At 41.5% G+C, this 19872-nt stretch overlaps 1 protein-coding gene across 1 annotated transcript; it reads left to right on the top strand.

The window, feature by feature from the left end:
* The first annotated feature begins 199 nt into the window (after positions 1-199).
* On the top strand, positions 200-19625 carry MRS2 (magnesium transporter MRS2). The gene is made up of 12 exons (XM_066571780.1): positions 200-523; positions 6901-7339; positions 7551-7624; positions 9106-9142; positions 9737-9849; positions 10267-10440; positions 11096-11226; positions 11920-12036; positions 14698-14850; positions 15944-16061; positions 16826-16939; positions 17857-19625. The coding sequence occupies exons 1-12, from the start codon at positions 200-202 to the stop codon at positions 17965-17967; spliced, it is 1905 nt and encodes a 634-aa protein (XP_066427877.1). The 3' UTR covers positions 17968-19625.
* The last annotated feature ends 247 nt before the right edge of the window (positions 19626-19872 follow it).

The following is a 19872-nucleotide window of genomic DNA, read 5'->3' as shown; positions in this document are numbered from 1 at the left end:
CACCTCCCGGGAGCGATCGCGGCCCGCCGGGGCCTGGCACGGCTCTGCGCAGCCTGTACACAGCGGCTCCTCCCCGGCAACCAGCGCGGTGCTCCGGGCGCCGCGGGAGCGGGGTGTGGTAAACGCCAACCCAGGCGGAACACTCGGGCCGGCACAGCCGGGACACGGACTGCCGGGGACCGCATCCTCCGGCTCTGCCATGACGGGAAGCCCTGCCGCCCTGCTTTCCTCGGGAAACTTGACCCCGCGTGTGCTCGGCCTCCCCGCCGGGCAGCCTGCCGGGAGCCTGCCCGGCCCGGAGCCACTGCGGGAAGGAGGGAGAGGTGCGGCATGCCTAGAGGAGGGCAGAGGGGGCCGCGGGGGAAGAGGGAACGGGATCCGAACGAGGGAGACAGGGAAATCCCCGCTCTGCCTCCCCCTGCCCGACCGCCGCCCGTTCCCACAAGGGCCGGGCCGGCGGCGGAGCTGCCCTGGCGGCGCAGCGCCCACACCGCGCTCTGGCACACCCTGGGGACAAGAAGCCGTAAAACCTGAGAGAAAGTAAAACAGAAGTGCCTTCAATTCAAATGCAATTTCTTTAACAACCTCTTTCCCCCGCCGATAGCCTCAAGTCTAAAAATGCACTAGACCTTCCTACCTGAATTTTTGTAGTGAACAGTAATGATTGTCTTTTCAAATGGGTTTTTTAACACTCGGGATGGAAAGAATTTTCTTTCCTTTTATCTTAGCTCCTTTGATGGGAAAATTACCCCCCTGCTGTGAGTTACAAAAGAGCAGTTAACCATTACAAAAAGTGCAATTTCAGGGTGAGGGCAGTCAAACATGCTACTGTTATTGGTTAACAACCAAAGTTCCCCACTCGCTGCTGGTCCCCTTCTGACTAATAACGGGGAGAACCAAGCATTTACCATCCTCAAATTAATACTGTTTAACACTGAACTACTGTAACCTGAAAGGAAATTTTTGTTATTAAAGATATGCTTTTGAGTAAAAACCAAAAATGTTGAGGACCCTCATGCTGTTCTGCATTCAAGTAGTGATATGTCAACTATCTGCTATTTTATACCAGATTCTACCACATTTAGTGATCTTAGGTCTAATTTGTAGTCACACAACATCTTTGACATAGGAGTAAGACACTCAATATTTTATTGGTGCACCCATTTTGACACTTTTGATACTTCAAAATACTGTTGGTCTTTACCTATGGCCACACTACTTGCAATCACTTTATGGATTGCAATAAAATTTCCCTTAAATAGTACCAGGGCACTGCTAGCCTTAAAGCAGCCTAAAATTGGTGGGCAAAATCTTTGTTTTCCAGCTCACCTAAGTTTAAAAGTACAACTGCTGACCAAAAGCTAAGAACAGGTTAGACACTTCAGTCCAAAACAGCAGTGCCTTGAGCCATGATAATTTGTTCCTCCTAACTTTTCCAAGGTCTGACCTTTTATTCCTGCTATTGTTTCACCTTGTAAACAATCTCCTCTCACATTCTCAACAGCAAGGAGTCAAACTGCTGAACCCACTGACATGATTAAGATAAATGAAGACACACATAATCTCTTTATGATGGAGCAACATCAGACCTCTCATCTTACATGAGGCTGGTGCATGACATGAAGTCTGTCAAGTCCTGTGTCAGGATCCCCTGAGGTCACATAAGGAGCATAACGTACCATAATGCTGGGGGATGTGACGAGAGCAGAGCCATGGCATAGTGTAACATCAAACAGGGGCACTTTTTCTGCACCAGAATGCTGTGAGGCCCCTGCTATTTCAGAACCAGGAAAGATTTTGCAGCTTGTTGCAGGGCCTTGCCAGCTATGCTCAGTGACAGCAAAACATGAAGTCATGAAGACAGAAATGTCCTAGCGCTGAAGAAAAGACCAACAAAATGGACAGAATGGAAAAGGATGAAGTTTCTAAACACAGAAAAAAATTCAGCTTATTCTATTGCACACAGTGCTGATAATCACACTTAATAACTCTGTGCAGCTTATCAGAAAATCAGACTAAGCCATAGCAGCTACTTTATTCCCAGCTGTATGTCTGGAGTAGCCAGACTGTCTGCACTGGCAGTTTAAAGCACATAAATACCAAGCAGTTCAGCTCATATGCACACACTAGAGGTAAAATACCGATGCAGTTGTAAATTTTAAAGCCCATGTTGTAGCAAATATATTTACTTGTTCAATTGCCAGATCGAAAACTCCTTAGAATACCATGATCAAGTATTTTTGCTTTAAAAAATACCTTAGACAATCTTAGTTTAAGCCACAGCTTTTGACTAAACAGGTCCTGTCCAACAGTATTCTTGAGGCAGCCAAGATGCTGAAGGATTACATAGGGAAAAGGCTTTAGCAAACCCTTAGAGGCACAAAAGGAAATGGTTCTCCATGGAAAAACAAATTCCAGTGGGGTTACCTTAAGAAAGGAAACGGTTGAAAGGTACCTTCCATGTGGTCTTGGTATAGAGTAATGAAAGTGAAGTCATCCTTCTTAAGCAAAGATTTCTCAGTGTGTTGCTGCTGTCAAGGGACCTGAGATTACCAGTTGGGTATTCCTGATTCATTCATGTGAGAGAAATAACTGCAAACATGAGTGGGTTTTTTTGGCAATTTTTCTATGGGGTCTTTTCCATCTCTTCTTGTGTAGCACTCATCATCCACTAAACACTTATGTACTGTCTGGTAGCACTTGTAGGGTTTTTTGTTCATCTGGCTTTTTGTTTGTTGTTCTGGTTTCTATTTTTTTTATTGTGAATAAAATTGCACATTTCTTTTAGGAGAAGAAACAGGTCATAGGTACAGGCACACATTTGTATATTACAAAAATTGATCAAATGGACAAGTTATACACTGAGAATCATCTGTAGACCAAGATGTCTTTTTACCATAATTTTACCCAAAATTTCTCTGAGCTTTTCTTCAGCAGAGATTTATAAGGACCCTTCTGATGATACCTATGTTTTCCTTCTCTTTCTGTGTGTTTTCCCTTGGTGTTTCCTTGGTGTTTCTTTGCACAAAGCCCGGCTGCAATCAGAGCAGTCCCCTGTCTGCGCTGACATTCAGCTGGCAGTGCAACTAGTTGCTCGTGTTATTCAACCTCACAAATAGCTTCTGGTTTGGATGGCAGTTTCATGACTAAGCAAGCCTGTGCTGGAGCTAGCCTTTCTTTTTAGCTGAATGAAGAACAGCCGTCATGCCTGTCCTTGTCAGTGAGTCTCGGGATCTCTAGCCGGTCAGAGTGACCCCAAGATACATACAAGTCTCTTTTCCCAGCCCGACGGTTGAAGGAGTCAGAGCTCTTCAGTTCTCGGTTGCAAGGTTGTTTATTGTATCTTATCTATAAAATTATTTCTCCTGGCCTGCTGAGGACTGCTCAGCAAGACAGTCAGAGGCACTCTGCCTGCCTCAGAGGCAATGTTATCTTCTTATACTAAAAACTACGTATACAATGTTTACAATTACTTTCCAATACCTATCACCTATGTTAGACAGTGAGCTTCTACTCTAAACCAATCTAAAAGTGCCAACATCACAGCAGAAGATGGAAGCCAAGAAGAAGGAGAAAGGCTGGGCATGCCCAGATTCCTCCATCTTGCTCCCTGAACCTCCATTCTAAAAACCCCAAGAAATCCATTTTTCACCCTGTGATAAATTCACTATCATTCTACTTAAACTTTTGTGGCTTATAATTCTTCATATAAGGTTAGTAATTGTTTTTTCCAAGGTTAAATCAAAGGCACAGGGGTCTTGGGCTCTGTGCCAAGGTCTCTGAGCCCCCTGGGCAGCCAGAGGTATTTCTTCGGTTCTGACAAGTGAGCCTCTTCAACAAACAGCAGATGAGCTTGGCCCACTATTTCTTTGATGAGATTCAGCAAACAGCTCCCGAAGTTTGGCACTGCAGGACAGATACCTGACAGCAGAATCAACAAGCAGCTCGTTGGTATTTAGAGCTACAATAAATAGATCTCCAGTTATCTTTTGCCAGAAGCACTGTGAAGCCAGACATGGTGTGTGTGCTTTATGACTTGTCCCTGGCTGCCAGTGCAAACCCATGTGCTGCCTTCACCTCTGAAGACAGAGGTGACACTTGGTTATTGTCTGACCTTCCAGACAGTCACAGTGGTGGCTGATAATGCAGCTGTGATGAGATACAATGCCAGTGCTTACCAGTAATTTGGCCTGTTGGATCTTACAGAGCAGAGTTTGTATTGGTACAGATTCAGTGAGAAGTTACATCATCTTATTTCCAACATTTCTGTTGTCTTAGCAGACAGAAAAACAGATGAGCAAAGGAAAACAAACAGATCAACCCAGCAGCTTTTCCCTTTTTATTGAAGAGTGTGAAATGTCAGCTCTGTAAGACTTACTGCACATTCATTAAATGTGAATTTCTGGCAGATATCCTTTAGATGCTTCCCTAGTTTTTGCATTCCAACATGCAGAGCCAACATAAGCTGCCATTAATTTTTAGCAATAGTGTGCACTGTTTTCCTGCCTTCCTGAGGTATTTTCTGTGCTGTCTGCTATTTACAAATATTTAGTATCTCTGACATCCAAGAGATTAAATTAGTGTTGCACATACTGCCACCTGCTGAGATGAACCAAAACTAGAGGTAAAATATTCCATTTAGAGGAGATTTCAGCTTTTTCAAGTATGAATAGGGACAACATTTGCAGACAGGTGTGGTTACCCTTTAACTGAAAATATCTGATGGCTTCAGTCTACATATACATGCTGTCTATAACTGCTGAGGAACTTTTTCATTGAATTACTTCCTTGTGAAGTCAGTCACCTTTATGCCAGGAGTGTATAAAACCATCCTTCAGATTCTATGCCTGTCAATCCCTTTGGAACAAAGGCTCATCTATGTATGTTAATGTATGTATGTACACACAAACATACAGATGCACAGGTCATCTGCTGCAGGAAAGAAAAGGAGTTGTTATAAATACAGTGTTGTTATAAATATTCTGATAATATAATTGATTTAACCATATAAAAGAGTTAGTTAGGATTGCAAGTAGAAAAAAGCAAAGTATAAGGTACAGCAATGTTAGGAGTGCTGTGTTTAAAATATGCAACCATAGAAACTTCACCAAGAAGTCACTGGATTTCTCATGTTTTGTTCAAGAAGCTATGGAGACCATCATGCACACCAGTTACGCTGCTCAGAAACCCCATACCCTTCCCATCTTGATTTGAATGTCAAGGATTCCTTTCAGTAGAGCTCAGTAGAGATGATCAATGATTGTCTTAGAGTAGGAATATTAATGAAGTTATATAACTAGCAAACCAATTATTGTAAAGATTAAATTTAAGAGCGGATGTATTATGCATAGTACATAAAGCAACTTATGTAATGATGACTTGGCAAAAAAAGTATATAAAATGGATGAATTTTGTTTGCTAAGTGGAACACGTTTGGAGGAGTAATCCTGTGTGTTCCCAGGGCCAAAAAAAAAAAGAAGTGTCTGCTTATTCACATCAAATTGGTGTTGGGTAAGTTTCTTTTGTCCTGTTTGGTGACACCCTTGTTTTCAAAACTCTGACCGGTGTTTAGATTTGTGCCTTCCTCTTGGAGCAGCCATGCTGCACGGATCATTTAATTAATCACTTCCTTTTTTTACTTCCCTGCTGAGGATTAATGAGTACTCTAATTACATTCTGATAACGTGTTCTGCTGCAGGGTTTGGATGCAGGCTTTGTCTCCAGGCTGATTTACACACTTCAGCAGGACTACCCAAAGGACCCCTCCTACCTGCATTGCACTTCTGCACATGAAAGCTGCAGTTTCAAATGAGTATACAACAGTGGAAGCTGGTATGCTGCTAATGAAACTTTTACATCTCAACCACCTAGGTTGTCTCTGTCTTAGATACAGAAGTAGAGCAAGGAAATTTAATTCGAAGACATTTGCTGGGGATAAAACTGTAATTCACTTGGAAAAAACCCCCATATTTTAGAAGATCATCTGGAAGTGGCTGAATGCAGCAGGGAAAATCCCAGCCACAGTAAGGTGTGCTCACAGAGTAAGGTGTTATGAGCACTGCTGGAGCTGGGATTTTAAGAACACTTCTGTCTTTGGGAACAGTTACCCATTTAATTGGATTTTCGATGAGGACCTACCTCATTAGAGGTCACGTGAGCTTTATGGGGTGCTTGGGGTTTTTTTTCCCATTCTCACAAATCTTCATGTACAGTGGGATTGAATACAGCCTGGGTGAAGTGGTGAGAAGGATCACGGCTCTGGGCATATACATGTGAAAATTGCCAATCACGTGTTTTTAAAATTTTAAAAGTTTAATAGTAATAAAGTGTTTATAAAAATGGTAATATAATTAGAGTAACAATAATTTGGACAATTTGAATTAGGACAATATGAGACAATAGAAACAGAGTTACGGACGTCCAGGTACCTTTTTCTGGGCAGCATAAACCCGAAAAAGGACACACGTTAACAGAGGATTAACCCTTAAAAACAATAGCCTGTTGCATATTCATGCATCTCATACATGATGCATAAATTCCATTCAAACACAGGATTCTATCTGGTCATTGTCAACTTCTTCCTAAGAGGAATCCTGACGGCATCGTCCTGCCCGAGTGAGGTGGGAAGAAGTTCGTTTCTCCTGATAATGGAGCAATAAATTCTCTTTCTCTGAAAGATTTAGGTGTCCTATGACTGCTATCTCAGTGCGAGTCCTTTCTTAAAAAAAATATCTTACATAGCATAATTTCTATTTTAACATTTTGTTATAACCTAAAACTATATTTACCACACTACTTAAGAAAATTAATACAGCATTACTTTCTAACACAACACATATAATATTCATTTTAATGTTTGCGAAAAGCCAACCATAAAATACGCATTTTTCACATACACAGCAATGGCTACGAACTTTCAGGGCGCCACTGAGTTATCTCAGAGCGTTCAGAAATACAGAAGCGGGTCGGCACAACCCACCACTCCACAGCCGCCGAGGCCCCTGCCCGATTCTGCTCCTCGCAGGCCGCGCCGGGGCTGCCGTCACCCCGCCGCGCTCCTCCTCTCCCGTCCCGGCCCGGGCTCCTCCCTCGCCGCGGCTGCGCGCCGGGAGCGGTGCCGGGCTGAGGGGCCGAGCGGGGTCGATGCTGCGCGGGGTCGCGCTGCTCCCCCGCGCCCTGGGCGGCTGCTGCTGCTGCTGCGCGGCCCGCGGCTGGGCGGGCGCGGCGGGCGGCGGCTCCCGGCCGCGGGCCGCCCCGGGGCTGCCGCCGGGCCGCGCCTGGGACCGGCCCGCGGCCGTGGCGGCGGTGCCGCAGGGCGCCCGCGGGCTGCGCTGGGCCGGTGAGCGCCATGTCGGGCCCCGGGACACGGGGGTGGGGGCAGCTGCGCTGCGGGCGGCCGGGCCGGGCGGATCGGGACGGGGTCGGGTTCGTCGGGGCCTTGTCGTGAGCGGCGCTTCCTGACGTGTGTGCCGGAGCCTGGGAGCGGGGCACCGCGCAGCTCAGTGCCAAGGGCGGTGTGCTGGAATTAGAGCTGTGTTCTCTCCCCGCAGGTAAATTTTACCAACATGCCCCGACTGAGAGCTCCCAAGCCACCTTGGCCAGCGTGTCTCCTGTTTTTGCCGTGGTAAGTACCTGCAGGCATTTCCGCCAGCGAGGGCAGCCGGTGCAAGATGATGGTGCTTTTTCCCTCGTTTGGTTGTTTTTTAATCCTAAGGCGTCAGAAAAACAGGTGGATTTGTGTTTCAGAGAACATCCCTAAGTTCTAAATTGTTGCTTTGAGCTACTCTGATACGAGGACCAGTTGGAGTGCATAGTATTGATGAAAATGCTTTTGTAAGGCCCAGCATCTGCTGGAAGTTCTCTGGCTCTAATTGTGAAAGCAAGTCAACTACTGGAAGTGCTGCAGTCAGAACTTTCTTATTAAATTTATCAAGGCTTGCTAATACCTTATTAGTCCTGTGTCTTGATAGCTGCGATTCTAAGCAAACAGAATTTGGTGAAAGACAAGCTCTCTCTATTCTGTCTTTTTAAAGGCAACTGAAAGCTGTTTGCAAGCTGCTTGGTTTGCACATTATGGTTTTCTTTTTAAAATATATATTGTGAAAAACCCCATTATTAGTGGCAGTGAAGGAAGATGTGGTCTCCTTGTTGATAATGAAAAGCAGTCATTCTCTTTTCAATAAGGTGCCATGCAACCTCCACTGCAGCTCTACTGGAATGGATGCTTAGGTAGGCTTAATTCACTGAAAGTCAGTTTAAAAGTCAGTAATGTTGGATTACACTGTTTATGAGGAAAAACAATAAACTTCATATTTCCAAGAAAATAATTTTACTAGGAAATACAAGCATTAAGTGAATAATATGAATGACAGATGCTGAGACAAGAAGTATTTAGGTGCAGGCTACAAGCTAAATGGTATGTCTTTGCAATACTTGATGTGGGCACAAAGCCTAACCATACAGTCTGTGGTAATCTTTACTTTTTAAGTTTTATTTGTAAATTTTTCAGAGTGTTAGAGAGCAAATAGCTGAATTTTCAATGCCAGAGGTAAGATGCCTTCCTAGTCTCCTCTCCGTGAGATCCAGTGATAGGATGCATGGGAATAGCTCAAAGCTGTGCCAGGGGAGGTTTAGATGGAACATTAGGAAGCAATTCTTTACCAAGAGGGCAGTCAGACTCTGGAACGGGCTTCCTGGAGAGGTGGTCAATATCCCAAGCCTGTCAGCATTTGAGGCATTTGGACAGCATCCTTAATATCAGACTTTAACTTCTGGTCAGCCCTGAACTGGTCAAGCAGCTGGACACTGATCATTGTAGGTCTCTTCCAACAGAAATAGTCTGTTCTAAGTCTGATCCTCTGTAAATCACCTTAGCAAGATTTGTGTAGGAACACGGTCATGCAGATGACACTGGTCACAAACACAGTGAAACGTGGTCAATTCATGCAATTATTTTGCTTAATTGTGAATAGAGAGCATAAAAGTTGCTTTCTCTTCATAATGTGTTTTCCATTTGGATTCTAGAGAAGTGCAAATAATTTTCGAAATTGATTTCTTATTTTATAATGGTTCTGTGAAAAATATTTTATTTTTCCATTCCTCCAGATGAAGTTTGACAAAGAGGGAAATACTACCTATTTTGGTAAGTTTTCATTGTAATTTTGTTTCGGTTTGTTTGAGCTTTTTCCTTGTCCAGTGCAGAAAAGCTTAATTGAAATCTACTTGGTTAAAAATATTATGTTTTAGATATTTCACTCTGTTTATGTTTGAGATGTTGCAGCATTTCTTCTGTTTTGCTGCCTTCCACTGGGCCTTCATAGCATCTCTATTGTTACAGTTTTTGTACATTAAATAGTATTTTGAAAATAATATATTACCATCTCTCACAGGAAGGTAATTTTTGCTTTGCCTTTTTTTTTTTCTGACCACCATGCTACTTTTCCTGCCTTGTCTGTCCATGTAGGATTACATGTGCTTTCTCAAAGGAGTCACTTGTTTCTGATGTGAAATTAATTGTTGTGGCCAACTTTTTCACTTATATCTAGAATTTTTCCATTCAAAATACAGTCTTTTAAATGTTGTAGAAGATAACTTGGCCTGAGATGTCAGTAGGAGGAAAACCTTTAAGAATAGCTGGGTTGTTCTGTTGTGGGACTTGGTAACACACTAGGATGTAATTTCGGAACATATGTGCTTATCCTCTAAATGTCTCCATCTAAAAATATTTTCATGTTAGAAAAGAAGAAAACAGAATTGTACCAGGAGTTGGGTCTTCAAGCACGAGATCTAAGATTTCAACATGTGATGAGCATTGCAACCAGGAACAACAGGATCATCATGAGAATGGAGGTAATGGTTTCCCTATAGCTGAATGTAAACCCTGTCTCATCCTTGCACTTTGATTTTCTTGCACAGCAAGAAAACAGCAGCTTTCTGTGACATGCAGTCCAGCAGTAAATGTTTCTTTGGACCTCTGCCTAGCAATCCACTGTACACATTAGTGACCATTTTCCTTGTTGAACACTGGAGAAACATTACTAATATTGTAACAGAAGTAAAGGATGGTGCAGAGCCTCTTCTCAATCCCTGGCACAGTGCTGTGTCTGAGCCTCTTTGCGGTTAGCATGAGATTTTGTTATTTTCCTACCTGAAATGACATTTGAAGATTGATTTTATCAAAGCCCAAATCATCAAATGTGCTACAGTGTTATGAGAAATCTTCAGTGAGGTTTTTTTCAGACTCCTTACATGTACTGTCTTTTTCAGTTCTTGAAGGCTGTCATAACACCAGAGTTTCTTCTGATACTAGATTATCGTAATTTAAGTCTGGAACACTGGCTCCTCAATGAACTAGCATCTCAGCTAGCTGGGGAAGGTCAACTAGTCACATATTCCCTGCCCTTTGAATTCCGAGCCATAGAAGCAATTCTGCAGTACTGGGTGAGCTATCTCATTTTTTAAAAATGTTTGGGAAGTTCTTACTACACAGAAAGGGCAGTATGACTTTAGTCTTGTCTTAATATTTACACGTACATATTTTTAAATGTATTCTGCATTTTCACTTTCTCTTTTTTGTTTTGACTTGTTAGTTCTTACAGTTTTGTGTGTATGTATGTTTTCATTCCCTTTCCAATAAAGTGCTATTTGGATATGATGGCTTCACTGCCATTTGGATAATGAAACAACACCAAGTCAGAATTCCCTTCTAGAGACATGTTGTAGCTGGAATGAAAATCACACAAATGTGCTGAGGTTTTGGCCTCTTAAGCAGGAATCAGATGGGATTTCTAGCTATCATTAGAAATCTGTGCTTGCTAATTCTAATATAACATTTATAGACAATAATGTTTTAGCTTTTTTAGCCTTATTGGTGTGGTTGTCACTGGGTTTCAGTTCACTTTCTATGAAATACTGTATTGTGCACTGGCTTTGTGTTTATGGGGTATCCATATAGGAAGTATTTCCAGGGCACTGCAAAGCAGGTTGTGTTAAATACCTATTACTGAGAATTCTGTGTTGAGAGACAGGAGTCAGTTGCCCAAATCATTCTAAATGAATTATTTTAATTCTTATGAAGGATCATGTTGTTATCTAGATCAGCAAACTGCAGGGAAGACTTAACACTTTGCAGCCTCAGATCCTTGAGACACTGGAAGCCCTAGTGGATCCCAAGCTTTTATCTGTGGATAGGAGTAAACTACACATTCTTCTGCAAAATGGCAAGAGGTAACTAAGAATAAGCTGTGAAGACACTAGAAGATGACCATAGAAAATGGCATGCATTAAAGTATTAGGAAAATGGTATCTGATATTAATTTCCTAGATTACTGTAATGCTGGATTGTGCATCTTACTTGGAAATGTAAAAGTCAGTATATGAATTACCTGTGATATGGTGGGAAAGGGAAAGAAATTCTGAAGAGTCAGAAATTGTGTCATGCTTCTTAAATAGCATCTGACAAAACAAAATAATACCTAAGAGAATCAAACAGTGTGAAAATGTAAACCTTAAAAAACCTTCCTTTTAATCTAAACCTTTGTAAATCTGTGTACATCTGTGCTTTGAGGTTACTTGTACAGTGCTACCTTCATGTATTGGCCTCTCTTATACGACAGGGCAAACATGTGCTTGCTATGTACTCAAAGAGTGCTTGTTTTTTTGGCTTACAAATACATCCAGAAACACATCTGGATGCCTTTTGGTGTGTGTCTGTACCTCACTGGTCCCCAGACAGATCACTGCCACAGCTAAGTGTGTGGCTTGTAGAGCATGTTTTGAAGGAGCTCTTACAACCCTGCAAGGAAGTCTTCCCTGGCCACTCCATCTGGCGAGGGGACAAGCTGGCAAACTCATGTAGAGATTACCTTTGGGTACTGGTGCACTGGGTATTATTTGACCTTTTGCCTTTTCTTCTTTCAGCTTGTCAGAACTGGAAACAGATGTTAAAGTTTTCAAAGAAACTATTCTGGAGATCTTAGATGAAGAAGAAGTAATAGAAGAACTCTGTCTCTCTAAATGGACTGATCAGCAAGTGTTGTATGTATAGTTTGAAACCACATACTTTTTTTTGACAGTGGATTTTGTTTGAGGAAAACTGGAACACTAAACTGAATGTTTACTGCTAAAAGCCAGAAAGAAAAAGTCTTTCTATTTTTCTTTTAACCCTAATGCTTGCTACTTCAGACACCATTGTAGTTGCCATTTTGTTGAGGAACTGCATTGTTACACAGTTACAAATAGTTCTTGACATAACAGGCTGGATCATCTAGTATGTGATGGGACAGAAGCAGGATGGCAGAAAAAGCAAATGTTACTTTTCAATATAAATCAACACATTCTGGGAGCATTTTCTTCAGTTTCACCAAAATATGGCAGGTTTTAAAGCTTGTCTTGAATAGGTCAGACTCCACACTCCCTTTACTAGAAATGTTCTGAACACCTTGCTCCTAGCTTTTTTTTCACCAGCAGAACCTGAAAGAAAGAGGCCTTGGAGTAACCTTGGGCACCTGAAGGACAGCATTCCAGGAGATGTATCTGCAGAAACAATCCTATTGCACCCTGGGGTTCTGGTGAAGGACAGCACACAGCAACAGTAGTGCACTGGTCACTTTAATAAAAACTAAAAAATGGAAAGATATTGTATACAATTTCCACATATATTTTGGGCTGAATTGTATTTAAATCTCGGGCATAGAGATGTGTTTAATATATAAGCAGACAACAGAAGTTACCTTACAGGGCACTTTGTGAAGTTACTGAATGATACTTTTGCCTGACTGCATTGCCTGTACGTTTTAATCCTGTTCACACGGTGTTGTGGGTTTGAAGTGTTGCCCTGCAGAGCTTAATCTAAATGTGCAGCAGAAACTCAGTGTTCCAGAAGTGGGACATGGTTTGCCTTTCTAAGGGATCTTCTGGAGCAGTATCAGAGGTAGCTCTAAATTCCAACTGCTCCTGAGTCAGCCGTTGGTCTTTTTCCCGGTTTTGCTCACAGCCTTCCTTTACATTTAATACAGTCTGCTAGCAAAGCCTTTGTTGCCCCGTGGTAGACAGCGTGTAGGGGATCTAGGAAAGATCCCAATGGCACCTTATGCTTGTGTCAAGAGAAACATACAGGCATCCCTTCTTTCAGATACCAGTGCACAAGGGTAGGAGAGGTAGTAGGGGGTTGTGTGAAGAGCTCTGCTGCAGGATGCAATGAGGCAGTCTGTGCACAAGGCACACCAGGAAACACAAGCCATGACAATACATTTGGAGACATATTGGCCATGTGCGAACAGCTCTTTTTGTATCCAGGATTGATACAACTGATAGGTGGTATTTGGTGAAGTCAAATTTGAGTTCATCTTGAAAGGATGTGGAGGAGCCCAGTTAGGCAGATAGGTGCCATCAGAGATCTCTTCTGCAGCAGAGTGGTGAACTTGGCTCAGAGAGATGAGGCAGACCTCTTAACTTGGTGTGAAGGAATGCCAGAATGTGGAAGAGTCATGAGACAGATGGAGACTAGTTAATGAAAGCACATCCAGTAGCAGTTATTTTCATGTCTTTGTGTCTGTCTTTATTTTGTATATCCAGAGAAGCTGATGTAAACGTAAAGATACTCATCAAGTATGACCTTGAGCTGAATCTGTAATACTGCAGATAGTGCTCTAAGACTCTCAAGTCTGCAGCTCCTCTCATTTCCATGCAGTGAAAACCTCAAGGTATGGAGGGCTTTCAAATCAGGTTGGCCAACTCAGTTTCTGCCCCAGAAAGAGAGAAACTAGGTGCTCTGTTAAAGGTCCTCAGGGAGCTTACATGAGTTGATTTGTAAGACATACCACTTATTTTCATGGAAAAACATTTCAGAGATGTTCCTTTAGCAGTCAGTAATGCCAGGAGGAGATTGATTAAAAACTTCAGTCTCTCTAGAGAAATGAGATCATACCACAAAATAAAAAAATATGAACAATCTTCCTGGCTTTGCTGCTTAGTTTCCAAGCTCTTATGGACCTCAGATGCCTCAGTTTCATCTACACAATGTCAGAAACTTGTATTTCAGAGGAAGACTGCTGCTCCAGCAGTAGCGTTCTGAAGTAAGATGAAAGTCTTTCAAAATTCACTTAAGAGAGGAGCATCTTTCATTAAGATAGTCACTCCTTGGCTGCTTCAGGACTTAAAAATGCTTTGCAGCAATTGCTGTGGACAGCTCAAATGCTTTATTACTAAATCGTTTTAATATAACTTAAACCATCTCCATCACTGAGGATTCACTTTGTGTTGTTTTATTATTGGGAGTTTTTGACTGCACTGTTACCAGCTCTCACCACTTGAGGGCACCAAAAAGTTAATTGTCAAAATAGTTAACATTTTATAATAATTTAATAATATATAAAATTTTTATAACTTTTTAACTTTTTAATATCCAAAAAAATTAGAATTTGTGGTGGTGTGCATACTTTGAGCACTTTACTACTTAAAATAACTGACTGTCTCTGCTGAGGTGCTGATAAATAGAAAAGTATTTTTATTTTATGCTGTTGGAACTGATGGAAGTTCCTTACCAAAATGTTGGATTTTGTGGTGTAGTGTCTAACAGCATTCTTGTTCCCCACAATTCTTACGTTCCTTAACACACTAGTAATACACTTCTATACAATATGAATGTATATGCATACATGTGTATATAACCAGGAAAATATAAATTGTTGCTCACAGTGAGGAGAGTACATCTGGGATTGACCATGCAGAGGAAATGGAGCTGCTGTTGGAGAATTATTACAGGCAAGCAGAAGATCTTCTAAATGAAGCTCGTGAACTCAGAGTACTGATTGACGACTCAGAAAGCATCATCTTTATCAACCTGGACAGGTTAGTTACCATCTGTTAGATTGCCAAAATCTGGAATTTAGACTTTCTTGGCCTAGACTTTCTCAAATTTTACTACAAGGAAAGTTAGAGAATTCTGTCTTAGTGAGGGTTGAATGGACTTGTAGTCACAGCAGCTGTATTGCACTTTTCTAGTTGTGAACTGGGTAAAGCAAAGCAAAAAGATAGCCTAATTAGTGTGTGTAATTAGTATGTAACTCTGTAGCTAGGCAGCAATCTTCCCTAGTAGCGAAACCCAGCTTCTAGACCGTTCAGGGGAGCTATCCAATACAGGAAATATCTGCAAATTGAGAAGCATATTAAAACTCTGTTCAGAAAAGATTACTAACCAGAGTCTGGCTAGGCTACTCGAGTTTCCAGTACAAGTTAAATTATTACTCTGTAGAGTGATACAAAAATTAATAGCTTGGGAGCAAGTTTCTTTTTCTCTCTGTATGCTACATTTTTCACTTTTAGTCAGGTTTCTTACTGAAAAAGAGTTGTAGCTTGCATTTGCATGAACATGCCACTCTGAGGTCAGTGTTTAATATTCTTTCTCCTCTACACTGAGGAGTTATCTGTAGAAGCACTTTGTGGATGCTGTATCAGGAAACCACAAAAATCTTTTTGTGGAAGACTTGAATATGGAATTCACCCAAAAGGACTGAAGTTTGTAGTCTGCAGCATTTAGCAACTCCATTTTTTGTAAAATGTATTAATTTGCAAGGTAACAAAAAATTTTTGTCCATTGTGAATACAGACATAGAAATTGCAGCCAGATGGTGGTGAGAGGTTACAGATTTCAGCAGAAATTTACTGTTACTCTATATATACACCTCTGAGAAGTGAGCAATACTGGAAAGCATGATGATGGCTAAGCAGAACCTTCTGCCTTTAGAGGTGTCCAGATGTAGCAATGTCAAAAGAATAGTTTCTTTGAACTGTTGTTTCATGATCTTTGCAACTGAGGTACATAATTTCAGCATGACTTCCTCTCTTTCACTACTTCTTTTTAGTGCATTTTATATGGAATTTAAGAATTTAGGCAGCAAATAAATTTTTGGGTTCCCCTTACAGATGTTTCTCCCTTCTTTAGCCACCGTAATGTGATGATGAGGCTGAACTTGCAGCTGACCATGGGGACTTTCTCTGTTTCTCTCTTTGGACTCATAGGAGTTGCATTTGGTATGAACTTGGAGTCATCCCTTGAAGAGGTAAGGAACAAGTCCTGTGTTCATCATAAAATGTGTGTCCTGCTCTTACAGCTTATTTTATATTTGGTACAACTTCATTCTTTCCACAGACAAAGCTCCAGTGATTCATGTGCTCATACAGTCACTTATTTTGTAAGCAAATTACTGCATGGCAAACTGCACAGTATTGTATTACAGCCTTTTTCTGTGTCATGTCCATGGAAAAGAAATGGGAAGACAAATTTTTGGTTGTATAAGTAGTTGATTATAAAGCAGTATTAAAGTTTCATTAATGATCATCTATTCTGACAAGAGCAGCTTTGTCTTCCAGATACAAGGGTATCTGTCAAGTAGCCAGGGCATTTCCAGCACATCAAAGGAAGTACTTTATGTCAGTAATTGTTTATACCTAAACTGGAGAGGAAGGGTTACCAGCTGGGGGGGTACAACTTTCAAACTGCACATACTGCCTTTAAAACACACAAACAAAGCAAAGACTTCTTCCTTTTCAAATCAGTTAAATATAAGGATTGAATTTTCAAACTGCCCAATGATGGAAGGAAAACTGCATGGAGCAGTAACAGAATACAGTACAGTGATCCTAAATAAAATACTTTGCTGTGAAACAGCCCTTTTCCAAGGAAGGATTTGGCTGTTGATGGTGAAGAGTTTACTGCTTCCTCTTATATAGGAAGAAAACACTGGTGGGGAGTGAGAGATTATCTTTGCGTAATCCCTTTTCTGGAGAGATAATTGGATGACTAATGGGAGTGTTCTATTGGTAGGACCCCAGGATATTTTGGTTGGTGACAGGGATTATGTTTCTGGGAAGTGGTCTGATCTGGCGGCGCTTACTTTCCTTCCTTGGGCGGCACCTGGATCCTCCACTACCTCCTCATGTACGTATGGCTGGCTGGGGCTCCTGCCTCACACTCTGCTTGTACACTCCATTCCTAAGGCAGAAAATAAGATGGCTTAGATGGATAGGCCACAAAGCATGGCAAAATTCAGCTCAGGGTCTGCTCCATGACAGAGAAGGTGCTCCCTAGCTGGACTGAAGGAGATGGGGAGCCCCAGCACTGGGCAGAAGTGAAGCTGCAGGCTGTTCCATGACAAGTGCTGTATTTACTTTCACCTGGAAGCCCAAGGAGATCTGAGGCTAATGGTAGAAGCAGTCCTCATCTTCCTACCCACATACTAACTCTGGATCCATAGTCACTGACTTGTAAAAGGCTAAGTAGAGCTAAAAGGATGATGAGGATGAGCACTAGCTGTAACATCACTCTGGAGAATGATGCTGTGGTTGTGATGCCTGACTCTCAGTCTGAAGTTTGTAATAGTTTCTTACATATGCACCAGTTATCTTTGTCATTGAGGGTACCAAGCTGTAGGAAGATTTCCAAAGAGACCATGCTCAGATTAGCATGTATGGGTCATTTTCCCTCTTGACTGCACTCTCCAGGACTTGTGGAACTGTGTTGTCTACCTCATCTCTGCACTGTAAAATTTATAGCTGATGTATCAGTAAAGTCAAAAGTTAAGTTGCTACAAGTGACAAAGGGAGGCTCAGATAAATTCCTTCTTCCCTCTCCTCTTTTGCTACTAAGAATCAGCTGGCAGTAGTTGTGAATTGTTGCTATGGCTACAATTTACTAGAATATCCTGAAGTGTAGTTCAAAACTAAGTCCAGCACATGCTGACTGACTTGGAGAAAGATATTGGGAGGTATTAGGGAGGGAGAAGCCAAAGACACTGTTCTGAAAATAAGGGGTAGAGCAGCTTCTCATGTAACCAGGCTATTTTGTTTCTTGCCTAGGTTCCTGCAGCTTTGAAAAAATCCCAACCTGCAGCTGGAAGAGTGGACATAAAGACCAGTCTTAAAGGAGAAACATTTGGGCTGAGCAGAAGCACATTAACAAACCAGTAGGAACAGCAGGAATGAAGAGACTTTCGTTGTTACAGGGTGGACTTTGGACTCTTTCCTTGTTCTTCCTTACTGAAAACTGCAAGAATTTCTAAACTTGCTAATTTAATATATATTTTGTGCCAAAAACCTACAATGAAATTTTTAATGCTCACACACATAAGAAGAGAAACATGAGGGCAAATAGCAAAATGCTTTCTATAGTAGTTTCACTTCCACCCCATGTATGTGCCTTTAGTTTTCTATATCACATACAGGTACTTACTTTTTGGGCATTCTCATTTGTAGTGTTTCTGTCAAATACTGCTTTGGTTAATGGCCTTTATTACAGAGAACAGAATTTTTGGCTTTAAGAAGGAAGCAGTCAGGATTTATCAATAATTCTGGTTCTGAACTGCAGATTTAGGAATCTGACTTGAAAGAAAAATCCATGCCAAGAGTGACTTCCTGAATGGATTTTTAAGACCCTATTTAATTGCAGAGAACAGGTTTTCCAAAGCAAAAAGCAGACCTGCATCTCTCATGAAGCATAACTTCTAGATTGGAAGCAATGAGAAAAAAGGAGCAATAAAAGGCTTTGAAATGTAGCTGCTAATCTTGTATATTCCTTAACAATTAATTTAGGCCCCAAACAGCAGTTCTAGGAACAGGGCAAGTGGGCCTAGGGATAATACCCACTTGAGTTTTCATCTGACACTGTTTCAACACACATTGATACAGCTGCAGTTTAACACCTCCTTGTGTTGCCATAATTCAAATTCTGGTAAAAATCATCAGACGGGTTGTTGGTTTTTCTTACGGTGGGCTGTGCTTTCTCTCTTCCCTCCAAGACAAAGCATGGACTAGCTTGCACCACAGTAAGTAGCCAGGTTAGTTAAACGTGTGGAAGCCTGTTGTCCTGTGATAGGCTGAAGGAAGGAGTAAAAGCCTTATGGCAACTATTTCTGTGGTTCTTCGGACTGGTTTCTCCACTGGTTTCTCTCAGGTTGTAGAGGGAGCATGAAATGTGTCTAAATCACGTCACACTCTATACATTTCTTCTTTGGGATTTTTTTAATCTATCTGTAACACAGTGAGCAGCTCCTTAGGTGCTACCATGTAAATCATTGTACTGGTAGGCTTGAAAAGACAGTAGCTGTAGCTGTGAACATTCTCAGGACTAAGGAGTCAAAGATGGAAATAAAAAGGTTCATAAATTAAAGTTGTCCAGGCCTGTGATTCTGGTTTGGTTAAAGTCAGTTGTATGTGGTTACTTTCCAACAGTTCTTCTGTACATGACTTTAAGTACAGATACTAATGGCATGAGAAGGTGAGAAGGATAATGGGGCTTGTAATGCTTTTGAATTTTTTAGCTGATTTTTTTGCAGCCTTTAAGCTTAGCAGGTAAAGTAGTAAAAAATCACCTAACTGAGCAGTCCAATGGAAAAAAAACAGTTACATACCTTGGCTGATAAACCCCAGGAATCTCAGTGTGTGAAGGGAGATAGATACTGATATTTTCAAATGAGCTGTAGTTTCTTTAGGCCAGAACTGATATTGGTGCAGCTGTTAGGGAAGCTTTCTCATAAGCTTTTTTGCAGGGAGGCTTCTGTGAACTCCTTTTGACTCACTAACTGTATGTAACTGACTCAAAGCACAATAAAAACGTAGAGTGAAAGACATGTCTTCTACAAGACTGCTTTTTATCTGTAGACATATGCAAATGTTTAAAGTTTTTCTTACAATTCAAGTAATCAAAATGCAGTCAAGTGCAATAAAATTATCTGGAGGTCATACATAGAAAAAAGCCAGTGGAGAGTGTATGCTCAGAATGGAATTGCTACACAGCCTACTGGTTTTGTCAATTTTGATTTGAGGAGAAAATCTTTATTCTGCCCTTAAAAGGACACTGCTTGTTCTGCCTCATAC

Source organism: Molothrus aeneus, chromosome 1 (genome assembly GCF_037042795.1).
Source record: "Molothrus aeneus isolate 106 chromosome 1, BPBGC_Maene_1.0, whole genome shotgun sequence".
In the NCBI taxonomy this organism is placed as follows: domain Eukaryota; kingdom Metazoa; phylum Chordata; class Aves; order Passeriformes; family Icteridae; genus Molothrus; species Molothrus aeneus.
This window is presented reverse-complemented; position numbering and strand designations above follow the sequence as displayed.

What these genes read in the sequence shown, in the direction of transcription:
- MRS2 (XM_066571780.1), top strand. Translation starts at nt 200, where the DNA reads ATGACGGGAAGCCCTGCCGCCCTGCTTTCCTCGGGAAACTTGACCCCG. An exon ending in GGATCATCATGAGAATGGAG is followed by an intron (nt 9,850 to 10,266) that starts GTAATGGTTTCC and finishes TGTCTTTTTCAG; the next exon opens with TTCTTGAAGGCTGTCATAAC. An exon ending in TGGAGTCATCCCTTGAAGAG is followed by an intron (nt 16,062 to 16,825) that starts GTAAGGAACAAG and finishes TTCTATTGGTAG; the next exon opens with GACCCCAGGATATTTTGGTT.